This window comes from Idiotropiscis lumnitzeri, chromosome 11, assembly GCF_059441095.1.
Source record: "Idiotropiscis lumnitzeri isolate Australia: NSW breed Sydney's pygmy pipehorse chromosome 11, RoL_Ilum_1.0, whole genome shotgun sequence".
Taxonomy (NCBI): Eukaryota; Metazoa; Chordata; class Actinopteri; order Syngnathiformes; family Syngnathidae; genus Idiotropiscis; species Idiotropiscis lumnitzeri.
The window spans coordinates 4,719,269-4,737,220 of record NC_142401.1 but is presented as its reverse complement, the minus strand read 5'-3'; the positions used below and the strand labels follow the sequence as shown (position 1 = coordinate 4,737,220).

The following is a 17,952-nucleotide window of genomic DNA, read 5'->3' as shown; positions in this document are numbered from 1 at the left end:
CCGAGTAAACAAGAATGACGTCTTTAGCCGTCAATGGCAGTCAACGAGTTAATGAAGATGTCAAATTTCTTAGTCTGTGATTTTTGGTGGGCTCATCCACGCCACCATTTTTTTATTTGGATGATGTAAAGCTGCAATTCCCAGGGTGTATCCCATCTGTCTTTTTACGCGGCAGTCACATTGGCAGATATCCAATAGCAATCAGATTTTCATCCACACTTGAAAGACGTCTGAGGATATGAAATGCCACGCGGTTTTTTTTTCTTTTTTCCTTCCCTTTCCAAAACACTTGAGAGCAGAAAATAAATATCCATCGAAGTTGTGTCACGTGAACCATGCAGAGCGCTTATCATTGTGCCAGTTAGAAACACCCCCAATTTTTTTTTATAAAATTAAAAAAGAAATAAAAAAATAGGAAAAATTTTATTAGCGATGAGCCTTGTTCGCATCTGCTGCATTTGATGAAAACAACGAAACACATTCGATCGAACCTCTTAATTCTCCTCGGGAAAACTCACAAATTTCACATGGACATGATTTTTCAACAAAAATCCACCTTTCACGTTTTGAGTTTTCACTTCAAAACCGTCCCATCGAAGCAGTCTCTGAGATGGCAACTCGGATCCTTTTTAAAAATCCAGTGACCCTCTGAGAGTAATAAATACAGCGTGCGTCTTCTTAAAAAAAAAAGAAAAAGAAAAAGAAAAAAAACACAACACAGTACACAGGTACATTAAATCTTCAACTAAATCTTATTTTGAAAGGCCAACAAGTCAAATTTATTGATGGCGAGGTCCTCGTTTTTCAAATCCTTCCGCAGGGGGGGGGGGTGATAGATGTGACGCTATTAGCTTACTGAACGCAATCAATCAAAACACAGCAGGGATGAATAAAGTATCGGGCTGACATGAGCGATGAAGAGCGAGGCAGAGGAAGACCGCAACTCTCCAGCATAGTTGAAAATCGTGATCTGTTACAAAAAAAAAAAAAAAAAAAGGGGTGGTCGAGAACGGAAAGTCGACACGGGTGGCATCAAATGAGACAAACGGGCACGGTGACCATCTGCTGGCTGCGGTGGTCTGCTGTGCTGTCCTCAAACAACCTTCCTCTCTAATTAAGCGGCGAGAGAAGACATCGCGGCGAAGCGACGCAACAATGCGAGGCACAATCCCGCTCGTTGGAAAAAATCACATGGAAAATTCAGTTTCTTGAGATGAATCCGTTTGAGTCCGCCAGTTAGTCAAGTCTTTCGCCTCGCCAGTTAAGCGCCTGTAGGCCAAGGTGCAGCACGACTCCACTAAAAGATGAAAAATTAAAAATGTTCATAAGCGCTGAGCAAAATCCAACAAGCTTGATAAGAGAGTGGTCGTCATTGGCGCAAAGTAATACGCAAGCCTTGATGGTCAAATACGAGCCGTTATGACGGCCAATAAATGCCGAATCAAAAATTCAGACCGGCGTTAAAACTCTCTTGAGGACCACCTCGAACTTCTCCCCCACTGTCACCCTCCTTTGACCTTTCCACCATCAAGGTTTGCCTGCTGTGTGGGGAGAAAAAAAAAAAGTGACAGGTCCACAAGAAAAATGTCAACATGGCCACTGTTCGGCGTGGGAACGCAAAGAAAGACGTGGGAGAGAAGAGGAGGAGGGGCGTGAGGTGATGGCGACCCAAGACGCGTCTGCGGGGGCCGTCCTTCACCTTCATAGTAGAAAACGACGGTTTGGAGGCAAGCGTTCTTTCAGACTTTCAACTTGCGGCCACTTGTGAACAAATGAAAAGATCCAGCAGAGGGAAATCAGCGAGAGAAGAGGCGGAGGAGCGAGAGGGATTGATTTCAGATTGAAGTCTCAGGGGAAGAGGTGCGGTATTGGTTTGATCGGTGGGAAAACCCCCATCATGTTGTTGCGTTTGGTTCGTTTGGCTTCGAGTCTATTCCGACAAACACGATGAGGTCATGCGAAACCACCGCAGTTGCTTGGAGTAGCAGCGGTAAAGATTTGAAGTTGCGATAGACCGATATGCTTATACCGATTATTCATAGTCATGGAGGCCGATAACCGATATTTGGAGCACATACCTCAGGTCAAAAGTTTCCGACATCTTGATTAATTGCTAAAAGATTGGTCGAATTTCATACTGGATGGCTGGGCAGGCTCTTCAGAGCCGGAAATATTCATATAGAGCAGGTGTGGGCAAACTACGGTCCGGGGGCCACATGCGGCCCGTCAAACGTTTTAATCCGGCCCGCCGAGCTTGGAAAAAATTAAATGAATAAAACTTGTTAATGTTTTATTTTCTAAAGATTTTTTTTCCAAAGACATATTTTGTCGTCATGCTTTTGTTCACTTTTATTTAAAATAGATTTTTTTTTTTCGCCGATGAGGTGAGGTTACCAAAACACTGAATCCATCTGCTCCTGGTTCGGACCCTCTGTCAAATTTTAGAACTCTTTCTGGCCCACCAATCAAAATGTTTGCCCACCCCTGATATAGAAGGAAATAAAAAAAGGTTTTCGTCGCATGTCCTCTAATGCATCCTGCCGACATGAGTCTCAGCCTGTCGGTTGTTCAACTAAAAATATAGTGATGGGACCGCGCGTGTTGACCCGGGTTCCATGTTCAGGTAGACTGAAATACCTCGATGTGCAGCTGGCACTCAACCGGGCAAAAACAAGCAGGAGGAACGGATGGATAAGCAGACCCGCTCGTTATTAAACTTTGGGGAGCTCATCTTTTACCACCTCAGTGGCAGGCAGATGGGAAACGTGGTGGCCCGTGCGTGGATCTTTCTTTTACGACGGAGAGCAAAGCGATGACATCATTTGTTTAAAACTCTATTGAATTATAAATTTCCTCTGATGGATGCTTGGAATGAAATAAAAAGATGCAGTTTATGTGTAACAAGATCAGACAACCGATTAGCCTCTTAGAATTGATTCTTAATTCTTAACGGACTTTTCAGCTTCCAACTTCAAACAAACGCCCGATTGAATGAGTTTAATGAGGAAAAATAATTCGAGCCTCGAAAATCGTCACAACCCAGTCAGTCTTGCATTAAAGTGACACTCCACTCTAACGATGTGGAAAACAAACCTGTTGTACCTTTGTGTCTGTGCAAAAAAAAAAAAATGGCAGGAATGCGGTCTGTCCATCCTCACACAACTAAACAAAGTTATCGGCCCGCAACATCATGAGACTGAAAGCTTCTCCTCTCGCCACCAATGTTTATCTCCTGGTTCCCAGCGCTGTGTGGTCGGGAGTGCGCACGCATCCCCGAAGATTTTATTTAGTTATCAGGCAAGCCCTTGCAGATGACCGGCGCCTGTGGATTTAAGACCTTGTTACCATGGAACCCAAAGATCACCCGACACCGAGCAAAGCCGTGTTTGCACAGCCAATATGAACATTGAGGACACAAGCCGGGCTACGCACGGTATGCACGTTGAACATTTAACCAGGGTGATGACATATCGACTACGTCAGTGGAGACTAATTCGCACCAATTAAAAGATTTCTCTAAAGCTGATTATGAAGAACTTTGTATAAAGTAGAACCCAGAAAAATTAATTCCCTGGGCGTGTGCCCTATACGTTGCAGCTTCGACCCTGTCCGCCTTCCACTGTATTCTGCCGCCCAGTGCAGCCGCAGCACAAGTATGTTGCAGTTTCACTCCAACCTGTCGGACTGGCTTTGCGACATAAAACACAGCAACCAAACAGAAAGCGCGATTGATTATTTCCAGTGGCGACGAGTTAGCTACTTATCAACAGTAGCTTATCTCACATTTTAAAATGTCTTTCCCATTAAAATAGCCCCCCAAAAAAAATGATGCAAGAATGTTGTTGGTATAAAAGGGAAAGGTATAACCTCGTTGCAACAGATAGGAATAATTTTTCCTTTCCTTTTTACGTACAGAAAAAATGTGGAAACAAAGAACCAATTAACAGTTTTGCTTAAAATTGAGTTGAACAGCGTAAACAACGTGTCTCTAAAACCAGCCCTCGTTCAATAGGATTACAAATAGAGCTACTCTGTAATGAAAAAAAATATATCAATCACGATCATTTTAGTAATAATTGAAATCACGATTATTCAAACAATTTTTTTTGGGGTACAAAATGAAAATAAATGTGTAAATGGAAACAATACTAAGACAAATTAAATTTATCTAAACTTTAAAAAAAAAAAAAGGTACAAATGTCAGTATGGTTTCCTTTGGATTTGCAATACACATCGAACATCTAAATACATAATTTCAATCGAGTGCTCAAAATTTGATACGATAGATGGTATACTTGTGTTCAGACGTAAAATCAGGACTATTCTAACAATGCTTGATACATAATATACATTGTATATCATAACTGTTTTCTTTTGTTTTTTTACGATTATCCCAATTTTTTTACCAATTATCGTAATTGACTTTCGATTAATTGCACAGCCGAAATTAAACAATTAGGGAAATTGAAGTGGGTCATTGACGGTGTCGCGATTCACTCGCCTCACTTCCATGAAGGCCGCGTGGGGTCAAATCTCACCACTGTGTAACGGCGTGAATTTGAGTCTGAATGAATGAAACACGAAAAGTAGTCTAGAAAATAGATGAATGTTCAAAGCGAAGAACTCTTCAAAGCTAAATGCTAATAAAGCTGATTTTAGCTGGGACCCTGTTAAAATGAGAAGCATTTTCTTGGTCTCACTTGAGTCACCCATTTTATAATCACCGCAATAAAAACAGCACGAGTCGCTTTTCGAATGACGGCGGTGATCTGAAGAGTCACGGTTTTGTCCGACATCACATGATCTTATTGGATGAAACGCACTCTGTGCTTCCAGATAAATCCAAATGTGTTCAACTACACCATGTCCTAACTGCGTGAAAACCTCCGCCCTACCATGCAGGAAATGCCAGGAGTACCTCTGTGGAGAAAGGCAACACAATGGCTTGAGGAAGCGAGGCAGGAATTAGGGGCGGGGGATTAAAAAAAACATTTGAAAAATGCCCCAAAGGAAGAGACGAGAGGCTTGGTAAAACGACAATGCTTAACAGAACTCTTCTTATCACCTCGACACTTGTTTTCCAGCTGTTTTCTCTGATAACATTGGTCATGTGCAACACAATTCACACAACTAATAAACCTCGACTCAAAAAAAAAAAAAAAAGATATTACTCGTCATGTGCGCCTGGTAGCTCCTCAGAGCCGCTGAGACGGAGCGCAGGACTACTTCATGGTGACTCAGCATACAACTACTCGACAATGCAGCTGCAGCCATCCGCTTATAAAATTACAATCAACATCAAGAAAAATACAAATCAGATCTCCTTGAAAAGAAACAGCATATCTCAATGCCTGAAAGCCAAAGAGAGTCATTTGATTTCCCGTCTAATTTATAAGTTCCGAAGTGGAGCTCGAGGACATGGCGACACATCCACAGTATGCTTTGCCTATCGATTGGCTCAGCTACATGTTTTATAGCTTAATCAAAACAAACATCTCTAAAGTTCACTACGGCAAATAGTTTATTAGTTTTGAGTTGTAGTCAAGTGACATTTATTAAAATTTCGGCAAAGTATGTCGCCTTTCCTTTCTATGCTCACGGGATCTCTCCTGTAGTGCGTGTGACTCGAGGTGACTACAAGGAACCAGATAGTACTGTGGGCGGGACAATCTGCTTCTGCAGGCAGGGCCACGAGCACATCAGAGAGAGAGATGTGTGCTGCAGCGAGCCAAAATAAAACAGCGTTTCATTTATCGGCCTTGAAAGTTAAAAAAAGGCAGAAGCCGATTATCGGCAAAATGCCAAATATCAGTCTATCACTACTCTCAATAAGTTATTAAGAAAACAGATGATTGTCAGTCTGTGAAGTCGATTGAATCAAAACATCTGTCATATAACGTGCTTAGCGAAGGGAAAAAAAAATAAACCTATTTCTATTTTGCGCGTACGGTGCACATAGCTCCGAGACGGCCAGAAAATTCCATTCTAGCAAGACTCATACGAGCAGAGTCTCCGCCGCCGCCGCCAGCGAGGCCCGCATTCCCAGCGCAGTCTCATTTGATAAGCTATCTGCAGGAATACGAGTGGCCGATGTATGAAAACAACTCTTATCTCCAAATCATGTCAAGTGGGGAAGTTGGAAGGCTTCCGTGCGACTACATGCATTTGTAACTGTGACATTTCAAACACACTTAAAAGCAGATCAGAGGAAACGTTAAAAGAGGATTTTTTTTTTTTTTTTTAAGGCTCTGAAAACAATCTTCAACATCAACACCTGTTGCACGCTCACATCCGCTAGCAAAATGACAATGGACGTCAGGCTGTTCAAGAGCATAATAGATGTCAGCGACACCTAAAACAGTAAAACACTGACGTAGGACAGCCCCCAGCTGTGTAAACAGTGCATTCCTGAACAGTCCGGAGCACGGGGAAGCACGGCTATTTGATGTGAGCGCTCCTCCATGCTAAGTTTGAATGCGTTGTGGTTCCTTAAATTGAAGACGAAAGACGTCATTTGCGTGGTTATTACCAGCGTCACACGACCGCCATCAAGGCCAGCTACAGTCGGACGGTCAACCCGATTGAAGGGGGAGGGGGGGGTGACAAGTCCGAAAGGCTCCGTGTCAAGTCATAATGCTGCTTGGCACCAGTCGCATATGGGTATCAGACTGGACTTGTCATGGTGGCCACTCCAAGCGGTGACACACATCCCCCTTCTTCCCTCCCTCCATTCGGTCTACACATTTGTTGCAGCTGTCACTTAATATTGTCTGTAAACCGAGAGCGAGCAACAATGGCGGCAGAGCTCCTAAATGTGACGCTGTGTCAAGGTTTCAAGTCTGAACTGAAACAAATAACAAAAGCGGCTTAGTCACTCTTAGCACAAAAATACAACAAGGAAAAAATAAAGAATTTTTCAAAATGGCAGTCTGAATGAGAAAATGCTTAAAAGTGGCTCTCCAAAAGTTGGATGTAAATGCTAAAAAATTTTTTTAAAAAAACGCTACATGGGCGTATGGGTGTGTGTGTGTGTGTGTGTGTGTGTGTGTGTGTCTCTCAGAACCAAAATCAACACAAGTGGGACACACAAACAAATGAGACAAAGAAAAAGATGGCGACCAGTGAATGCCTAATCAGAACTCCATCCTTTTCCTGTCTTGGCTAATCAGACGCTGCTCGTCTAATTTTGATTCTATCACTACGTTGTCATGCTTTACACACGCAGTGTTGTTTGCTTATAAACTGACACTTATTTAAAGTTAGTGTTTGAGTCTTGTGAAAGGTAACAGAAGTCTGCGGTTCGTTTTTGCACGGACAGGTGAAAAGCGCTTTAAAAGGACGAGAATGCAGGACGATTATTTCATTAATAAGGACGGAGGGACAATGGCGGAAGGGTCCCCACATTGCGAACGGAAAACGAAGGATGAACCATCAAAATAGGATAAGGTGGTCCATCTTTGGCATTATTTCCAATATCTGGTTCCCCTTTCCGTATTCGAGCGCCTGTGCAAACAACTGTGGACACTTCAAACATAAAATCGATCAGAAATGCTAGTGTATGGGCATGGGCCCCAGATCGGGGGTTTTACAGGAGAAAAATAAATGACAACAAAATCAAAACACAAAACAGTCCCCCATGAACATTTTCTTAAGTTCAAAATGGAACAAAGTAAAAAGATGTTTTGTTAAATATTCAATACATCTCACCTTGACTCAAATCTTAGTGTCGCTCACTCGCCTGTGTTTTTAAGCACAGATTAATATTTCCGTAACAGCATACGTGAGACCCCCGCGAGCATAAGCGCTTTGGAATATGGACTTGTAATAAAACCTCCACATGCAAGACCCTGAATTAAGGAACTTTAGATGAGACTTCATGCTCCAGTCAAGTCACCCTTCTCTCAATTCTACGCTGAAGCTGATAACTAACACATGTGGACCTGTCTTTCTTCCCTGCTTCAGAGGTTCCGCAGCTTATTTATTTTACTGCTAACCTAACAAAGTCTGCCTTCACTGCCACCCACAAAAAGATGTATTACGCATGTTGCTGTTCACTGTCAACCATAACCGCTGTGAAGTGCGCTGCGGGATGCTTGTTATCATGCGGACAGGACGGGGGGGGACACAATAGACTTCACATTTTTTTCAGCGTGCATCTGACATGAAAACTTGACTTCAATGTAAAAACCAAGACCATCAAAAGAAGCATAACCGCATTCTCGACAAATAGCTGAGCTAACAGAAAGACTTGCTCACATTAGCCTGCATGCAAACATGCAAGCTGAGCGTGCTTTGTGATGATCGTGTGTGTGTGTGTGTGGGGGGGTGTGGGTGTGTGTGTGTGTGTGTGTGTCCCATTCCTGACTGGATACGGTACAAAGAACAGGAATGCTCAAACCATGTGACACAGAAGCATCCGCGGCTCGGAAAGCCGTAAGGTGTTTCTTATTTAAACTAGTGGTAGACCGATAGGCTTTTCTCAGGTCCGATACCGATTGTTAATAGTCACGGAGGCCGATAATCGATATTTGAAGCCGATATTCATTTGTTGAAAAGTGATAAAATGGTGTCAACATTTTAATACGTAAAAACTCCAAAACGTGACTTAGTTTAAATGTCTCTCATTCATTCACTTCCATCCCTGGTAGAATGAACGTACTTTTTGACTTCTATATCCGTCAATGGCAGCAAAAGCGTTAAGCACGTTTATTAAACAATTTTAGTGATTCACAACATGTTAAAGCTTTTTTTTTTTTTTTTACATTTTAGAAAATAGACAACTTAGTGTTAAAAGTCTAACAAAAAGTCCACCGCGCGCCCAAGGTCAGCTGCATTTCTTATAGTTGAATAAAAAAAAAAACATCTCTATTAAGTTTACTACAGCAAATTGTTTTGTATTTGTTGTGAAAAGGGGTGAAAAAGCAAACAGGCAGCTTACTGCCGATTGGCTGCTATCCACTGCTCAAGGAGCCAATCAGATGGTGCTGTGGGTGGGCCACTCTGGCTTCTGCGGGCAGGGCCACCAGCCCAGCAGAGAGAGAGAGAGAGAGAGAGAAGTGTGCTGCAGCGAGCCAAAATAAACCAGCTTTTAATTTGTCAACCTTGAAATCTTAAAAAAAAAAAGTCTGATGCCGATTTATCAGCACAATGCCAAATATCGGCCCCGATAATATCACTAATTTAAACTGATGATATCCAAAGATTTTGTCTGACCTGTATGACCAAAATATGACAACCTGGTCTAAAGGTGCCATAAGATGAAGAGCATCATTTGAGAACTTGTGTAAATGTAAACTAGATTTGAAATACAGCACAGGAAAGTCGTTAGCAGGAAGAGCAAAGGGAACTCAGCGCCTCTATTCTCACCATCGTAAATTAGTTTGGCATTCTCCTCCTCTGACATAGCGTGTAACGAAAAGTGCCAAGCGTGACCAACTCTTCTTCCTGCGCAATAAAATCGCCTCTAATTGAGCTAATTAGGGAAAGAAAGTCAATTCTTGAGCAAACAGTTGCCCCCGCTTTGTACATCTTACAAAAACGTGCGGCATTAGCGAAAGAGCATTTGACGGTCTCTTTCGCCGGAAAACGAGCGAGCACCCCCCTTCTGCTTTGCTGGATTGCAATGGTGAGCTTAACATGAAGTGCCGACACACACTTTAGAGAAAATTTCATCCCGAGGTATGTAAGGCGCTTATACTTAAAACATCAGACGGTTCTCACTCCTGTCCACATGCTCACATAAAAAAAATTAAAAAAAACACGTGGAAATTAAAGCCAGAGATCTTTGCTTAAACCAAAGTCCGAATAAGGAAATCGGAGTCCTTGAAATGTGGTCACGAGCACGCAAAGGTGAAAGAATTGTTTAGGGAAAGAAAAAGGGTGTCGAACTGGTGAGAAAAGGAAATAAGCGCTTCCATATGCAAAGTCTGCCAAGAACACTCGCGCTAAATCCACACACGCATAGCATTAATGGAATAATCCTGAGGCGCTCTAATGAGCAAACCACAATTTCAAGAAGACAAATAATTTAGTCTTCACCAAGTTTATGGCTAATGGGTTATTAGACATCATCATGCCATCTTGGGAAAACAATCCCGTCAAGCTGTGGCTTCCTCATTCCCAGTCTGGGATCAACTCGGGTTGGTGTTACATGAGCAGAGCTCCTAATTTACACTGTAAAAGTGTGGTTACACGTGTCAAATTTTGAAGACCAGACGCACAAAATTCCTTGCAGGCAAACCACAAACGATACTGTCGTAATTTACAAAAGTCAAATTATAATCCTTATCCATTTCACTTTGGAGGATTTCCAACAGCGCTCGCCACATGAAAGCCCGCAAACACGATTTAACGTGTTGGGCTGATTTTATGCGCGATATTAAGCAAACTAAATGCCCCTCCCTTAAGAAAAAATGAATAAATAAATAAAAAGCGTTTTATTCTATTTTTAAACTGTCCTGTTATTTAGTATCCCTTTATTTAGGTGCCGTATACTTTAGACTTATTGTCGTCCAACAATCGGAAGACAGACTGCCCACGTTCATCCAGCTTACCATTTAGTAAATGGACGTCAACAGAGCTGGAACACATTCACATTCAATTTTCACATACCATATTTTACGGACTATAAACTGCTACTTTTTTCCTCGATTTTGAACCATGCAGCTAATACAACGGTGCGGCTTTTCTGTGGATTTTTCTTTCACCACTAGGGGCGCTCTATAGTTCAGAAAAAATGCTAAATAAATCTTGATTTTTTTTTTCTCTTGTGTCTGTTCTGTTTTAATGAGCAAAGTTGTTGCTGTGTTAAAAGGCACTGTTTTAACTATTTATGTGCCTTTATGTTCAAAATCGTTCTGTACATGCAGTAAACAACTCATTTTTTTTCCAACATAGAAAACTGCGGCTGGTGCAGCTTGTATTTATTTAGTTATTGATTTCACAGACTCTCACTGGTATGACGTAACATTCACATAGCTGACAAAGTCATTGGGATCCTACATAACCCAAAATGTAAACGCAAGTCTGAAACCTTGGTGTTCTGAAGTGCATCAATGTGGACCAGAAGCTCCCACTAGAAGCTTCTAGTGCGATCTTGACAAGTTTAATCATGACGTGAATTTCTGCTTGCAAATGCAGCCCAATGCATATTATTACGGCACATATGCATAGAATGAGGACCATCACAATGAGATCAGCTCCTTGGTATGTCAGAGTCGCCCATTACAAAATCTTATCAAATAGCGTTGTAGGATCAGTTCATAATAAAACGGACGGGCTGAGCAGCACCCAAAGCGTGTGCGTGTGGCGCCAAACACTACACTTGAACAAATCTCGGCCTACAGTTGGCAGCCAGCAAGCGCAGAGCTTCCTGAATAGTAGGGAGCCACCCCAGACGTATTCCCTCTACGCATCGCACTTGATTAAAGAGAGAAACTGGCACGAGTTCCGCGTCAAATTAGGTCAACCTGATTTTACAGATGGCCTTCATATCAAGCATATTTTCCCAATTAAAAGCGATTAGGGGAGGAAATTCCCAGACAGCGTGAATTATTAAAAACCTTCAAATGGAATGTGATCACGTGACGTGGGATGGCATCGACACCCGACATTCCCAGATGGGCCCAAGAAAAGATGCTGCCCGGAGCTTTGTGATTGGCAAGAAGTGGGGACGTATGTTTTCTCTTCCTGGGGTAAAGCTCCACAGAGGCTGTGGGTGGTCATCGCTAACCGATGATTACAATCAACCCAGAATGAATTCATTTATGACTTTAAAGTGCCTATGCAACTAGATAAAGGAGGAGGTGTGGTTATTAAATGAGCTCCACACAGTGCGACTGTGTATTGTGTAAGCATCCCCTCTCCGAAAAATTAATACATAATAAAATGAAATAAAAATTGCGGAATCATGAGACTGTAAGGCAATAAAAATTATGGAAGGAGACATTCATTCAAGCGTTGATTAAAAACGTGCTTTGTTTCGCTGCATTTACGTTGTCACGTGGAGTTAACCGCTCGCAATCAAGCCCATCAACAAATTGAAACGAGGCTAGCTCCACACGCATGGATGTACTATATTTGCAATAAAAGTTGTTCAAATAAAACAACGGTACTGTTCTGTTCTGGTTCAAACACACATTTGAACAGAATCCAAATAAATCTGAGAGATGTAACTAGCCACAAAAAATATAAAAGCAGCGTATGAAAATCAAAAGAGACAAGTGACAGTAGATCAGTGACTGAAACATATTCGAGATCGATCAATGTGTTCTGCTCATTTTCAAATCATATCGGACTCGATTTGTGTTTTTTTCACGGGTGGTGCCGTCGTTCACAAATTCTCAAAGTTGTCCTTGGACAACTGTGGCTCTTTTGCCGGTCTCACGGTTAAGTTAGCATAATTCTGAGTGGAGACCCGCGCGTCCCTTTAGCAGTTTGCCATGCTTGGCGAGGAAGCTGTCATAGCGGCTCAGTGTCAAAGCCGCTGGGCCCTGCCGGGTCAAGATGACCATGAACGAGACAGAGCAGCCGCACGAGCCTGCTGCGCTCTATTCTTGTTAAGAAATAAATAAATAAAAATTCATATTTTGTCAGTCTGGCGAGCAACTAAAAGAAGCCACAGACCCAACACTTTTTCCAAGTATGCTAAAATAAAATATAGAGGGATGTCTGCATGTATTTATTTCCCTTATCAAAGTTGGTAAGGTGCACCTGAATACCATTGGAAAAAAAAAATCAATGTAATTTAGCAATTTGTGAAGCCTCAGTTAAGCCTCTCCACCATTTATTTCATATTCTAAATTATATTCAAAAAATATTTTCTCAGCCACCATATGTATCGGTGAAGAGTCAAGCCCCTCTTTACCTTGTCTAGTAGGGCTGAACTATTTATCGTTTTGGGACCGAAATCGCAATCTCAAACAACGTGACTTTGAGATTTACATTTATGTACAAAAAACATGTACGTGGGTCAAAATGTAAAACAATTTGGGGTTTAAAAAAAAAAAAATCATCCACCCAATTAAACATTACAACAACACAAAATTATACTGGAGAAAGAAAGAACCCCCCCTCGAAAAACTTATTGAGTGTCCTTGCATTACTACAGTCATAGCTTTTTTTGTTTTTAATGGTATAACAGCATTTTCTGCCAAGTTTGTAAATGTCACTGCAAATCGTGAAGAAAATCGCAAATCAAATTGAAATCGCAATCTGTCATAAAAAAAAATAAAATAAAAAATTGCAAGACATTTTTTTCCTAAAATTGTTCAGCCCAACTGCTTAGCATCGTAAATTTTCACACAGATTATAAAAACACAACAAAACTGAACTTTAAGATGAAATCAATTTAGTTAAATAAGGATGGGTCCGCCCCAAGGCCAAATGACTAGCTACGCCCCTGCGACGAGTACAACTAGTCCCAGAAAAGTGTGAATTCCTCACGCATTTCATAAAAGTAAGCAATTTGAGAGCTTTCACGTGCGTGGGTGCCACTTCTGCGCTTACCTGGCCTGACGGCTTTTAATCTGACGGGACCTTTGCAGCTCTTGATGAAGGTCTGCACGTCGTACAGTGGTAATCCTGAGATGGGAAGGTTCTCCACCTCCAAAAGAAGCTCTCCGTCATTTAACTGCCCACTGTTATAAAGCACTTGATTCGGTTTGAGTTGCCCGATAAACGCAAACTCTCCGTTTTCCGCGCCGCCGCGCAGTGGTACGTTCAAAGCCCCGTGGGCATCTTTAAACACGGAGCACTCGTTGAGCCGGGAGGTCCAGTGGTTCTTCCTCAACGCGGGGTTGGACATGTTGGGACAGCGGCACGCGAGCAGACGGACGATGCCGCTCCAAAGAGTCACAAAACAGCAGCTTTAATTCCAAATGAAGCGCAGCAAACTTTCTGTTGCTTCCACAGACACATGAGCGCCTTTGACATTAATGTCGCACGCACGCAGCGAGGAATCAAGCCATTCCCGTCCACCTGGAAGTCACTTCTTACGCCGTGGATAGTCTTTGATCGTCTTTAACATTTCTCTCGGTTTAGTCGCCCTTTTAACTGGGTCATACTAACGTTACATCGACTGCGGTCCCACTCAGCAATTGTCTGCTGAACTCACTCCAAATTCGGTTTTCTTCACTTTTGTGAAAAAGCGACGATTGTCCGTTCTTCTTTCCCAGTCGTTGACTCCTCGACTCGGTCCCGGGATCTGGGCTGTTTTGACCAGGTACCACGCTGGTTCTTCTGCTTGTGACTCGGAGATCCTTACAAGCCGTGCACCGGGAATGTGCTGTGCTCTATGCTGTGCTCGTGCTACATTCACGTGCTGCAGGAAATAGTTGGTTCAAGGTGTGTGCATCGGAAATACTCGTCGTGATTAGTCACGTGTAAAACAAACACTATGTTTGTGTAGGAACTGTAATGTGAATCACAATATTGTTCTGCGTCAAATGTACTTTCAGCTTGAGTATGAGAAGTGAAAAATCGTAATCCATTCATCGTGTTGTAACTTTAAATCCGCCCAAGTCAGGAACTGTGCTGGCTACAAAAACTAAAACCAACGCGTCGATTTACGTCGATTGACAAGATAATACAGTATGCGACACATGAATTTTAAAGGTGTCATTCATTTGAATTCCCCAGACTAACGCAGCATTGAAATAAATGCTTATTAAAAGAACAAATGACTCATTGTGAGATTTCAATTAATCACCAATTTCCATTCAAACTTCCCTCGATTTGACGCACACTATTGGGAGCGCGTGAAGGCAGCGCAAATACAAATGCGCATGCGTGAAGTGCAAACGGTAAGTCAAGGAAAAGTTCAAATAAGCAAAAGAATGCAATTTAAATTACTACTCTGGCACAGCTATTCGTGTGAATTCCGTAGTCAGTGTGATGTATTAAGTGATATTTCACTGATGTGACCAACTGCAACAAAGTAGGAACCTTTCCATTATTTACATAACCGTTGAAAACCCAGTGGCACTTGGTTACACTCGCAATGATCCCACTAGTCAAGATTGCTACATTTCAGGTTGGACAGGTTGAAGTGCATTTTTATTTGTGAGCGCAACCCGCGAGGAGACACAAGTCTATCTCTACTCTGCCTGTTGTGCCCTTTGAATCACACTCTCTGTATATCAACCAAGTAGAAACGCAACACTGTCTCTTCATAGTCCTCATTGATACAATTCCTGATTTTCATGAAGATATGTCTGTTTAAAAAAAAGCCTCGACCAACAGATTATAACACAAACAAAGCTAATGAAGTTTAAACCGGGTCGACATGAGGACTCTGACCGTTTCTTTGGATGCCCTCCCTGGGTTCGAAAGAAGTGAAGTGTTAGGTTATGTGAAAACTCCAAATTGACTATGCATTTATGGCTGTTCGGATATCCGTCCCCTGCAATTGAGTCAAAGACAGCTGCAACAGGAAATCTATTGAAAATGGATGGATAAAAGAAAGACAAGACGGACTGAATTGAAATCAAATGGCGAGGCTCCTCACCTCGGGATCCTCAGATGAGCTTTTCCCCAATCTAAAAATACCACTGAAAGCACTCTTGGTCTCGTGGGCGGGAGAACATGGGGTCCGGATGAGGGGAAATACAAAGTGTTATAATCTGATCTTTAGTCATTATCATCAGTTCAGCTATTTTATCATCATTTGAGAGGGGAAGTACCCTTTAAGGCAACAGATGAACAAACAAACTTTAATAATTAGAAAGAACGAGACTTTGAGCATGACCCAACACTCAAGTATGATAAATTATGAACACCCTTGTTCTTGTGCAGAAGACTATTGAGTAAAACAGCACTTACGCGGTGCTCCACTGATAAAAAATACATCAACCGGAAGAACTACAGAATGGTGCTAGAAACAAAAGCTCCCGTGCCAACTCGCAGTCACAAATATCACCCAAATCCGATCGACAGAAGCCACTGGCTCCAGCATTCTTCGTATTCCTCAACCATCAGTCCGGATATGTCAACATATTCTTTCTGGCATTTGCTGCCCCGCTGCAAGTCAGCGTCACGCCATCACCACCGCCGCCGTCTTTCACTCTCACGCACGCTTTCATGAATTTCATCGTTACACATGCACATCTGCGCGTTGTGTCTTCCACGTGAATTAACGTTAAGCTTGGGCAGTAAATTGCGTGCTTTTACATACGATAGGTCGACATCTTCCGAGCGGCATGTGATCTCGTGAGATTTAACAAGCGAAATATCTGCGGAATGATCATAGCAAAAGATGCGACCCCCGTCATGGCACGTTGGCATTGACTAAGAGCTTTCATATTGCCATATTCAGCCCTTGCGCTGTGGTGGCAGCCGAAGTAATGAGGAATTCTTTGAATGTTTCTCTTAAACTGTCTATCCATTGTTTCCCTGTGATGTTCTGGTGAATATTAACTGAGGAACCAGAGTTTAAATTCACAGGGGGCGTCAAAGACACCAGACCACGCCCAACCCTGTGAAAAAATAAAGGACTAAAGTCAAAATCAAAATCAAAGATCGACGCAAAGAAAACTACTGTACACCGTTTTGATGTCACATAAGTCCACACCCCCCTTCAAAAGTATTGGAATGGCAAGGTCAATCTGTGTTTTTTTTTTGTATACTGAACACATTTAAAATGCGAGCCATCGACTTCACCACATTGTTGCATTTCTTCATTTTTTTGACATCTCTAAACATGAACCTCGCCGAACCACGTGACCTCGTTCTCAAAGTGGCGTGACTGTGCGCTGATGCGCCATTTCGCACATCTGTAAAGCCGCATCTGCATCATTCATAAATAAGTAAAACCGCACAAATGCTCTTATCGCTGACGCCTATCGTCGCAATATAGCGCAAGGACCCCTCCCCCACTCGGAATCACGTGACACCTGTCAAAGTCACTGACCCACGAATTATTTGCTCATCACTTAACACGAGCCCTGTAAATGAGCAGATTATATATTTTTTTTTCCCCCATGCCTTAAATTTCACTTTAATCTTCTTTACCGCTGTGACCAGATAATGTCTTCTTCATTGTAATATCCACAAAGCATTAGAGTGAATCGGAGAGCGAGAGTAGATTGACAGGAAGTGAGAGAACCAGTGAGAAATCCTTCTTTGAACCAAAGCAGCGTTGTAAAAGCTCGGTAAGATTAAGGATGAACCGCTCGGACCAAATAGGCCATCAGATTATGAGAGTGGGTTTGTCATATCATAGCGAGCGACGGGGGCTTTTTTTTTTTTTGCAGTGTTTAATTTTTTTTAAATACCTTCATATTGCAAACCTTTACATGCTGTGGGGGGCACGATGCAATGCTAAGGGGGTGCGTGTGACCTTGGGGAATATGCTTTTTTCCTGCCGTACTACAATAAAGTGTAATTGCACATCCACTCCAGTAGTTGGCAGTGGCGCTCTCTTTGCCATTGTGCACTGCGAGTATTAACTCGACAGTTTTGCATTACAGACCACAGGCGTCTTCATTTGAAAGTCAAAGCAAGAACTTTTTCATGCTCCTGGTTGTGAACATCATAATTAGGGATGGTCCATACCCATACAAGTATTTACTCTCAAGTATTCACCAATACTGAACGCTCGTACCGCTCTAATGTACTTAATATACATGAAATTCCAGCTAACACAATGACAGATATTTATAAACAAGGAGTGTTCTATGTTTATGACTCACAAGATGATTCACCGATGTGTCAAACGGCCGCAGCGTAGCGCCAAAAAAACATCCATCCATTTTCTCCCATCCTGTTCAGGGTCACTGGTGACCTGGAGCTTTTCCCAGCTAACTTTGGCAAAAGGCAGACTACACCCCCGGAATGGTTAAAAGTCAATAACAAGGCACACATGGAAGCAGACAACCATTCTCACCATTGCTAGGTGGGAACTCAAGTCAAGCGTGTGAACCATGACACTTTGTGTGACCATTTTTGACATACAGA

At 42.3% G+C, this 17,952-nt stretch overlaps 1 protein-coding gene across 6 annotated transcripts in view; it reads right to left on the bottom strand.

Moving 5' to 3' along the window:
• magi1b (membrane associated guanylate kinase, WW and PDZ domain containing 1b) overlaps nucleotides 1-14,350 on the bottom strand; it is an 82,524-nt gene extending 68,174 nt beyond the window's left edge. For 4 of the 6 annotated variants that reach the window (XM_088308024.1, XM_088308025.1, XM_088308028.1 and 1 more), the window contains exon 1: nucleotides 13,507-14,349. In XM_088308024.1, the coding sequence (XP_088164150.1) occupies nucleotides 13,507-13,804 (298 nt within the window). In that variant the 5' untranslated portion in view covers nucleotides 13,805-14,349. Of the gene's footprint in view, nucleotides 1-13,506 lie in introns of all 6 variants that reach the window. The other 2 variants (XM_088308026.1, XM_088308029.1) reach the window with 1 other exon arrangement.
• Nucleotides 14,351-17,952: the final 3,602 nt, after the last annotated feature.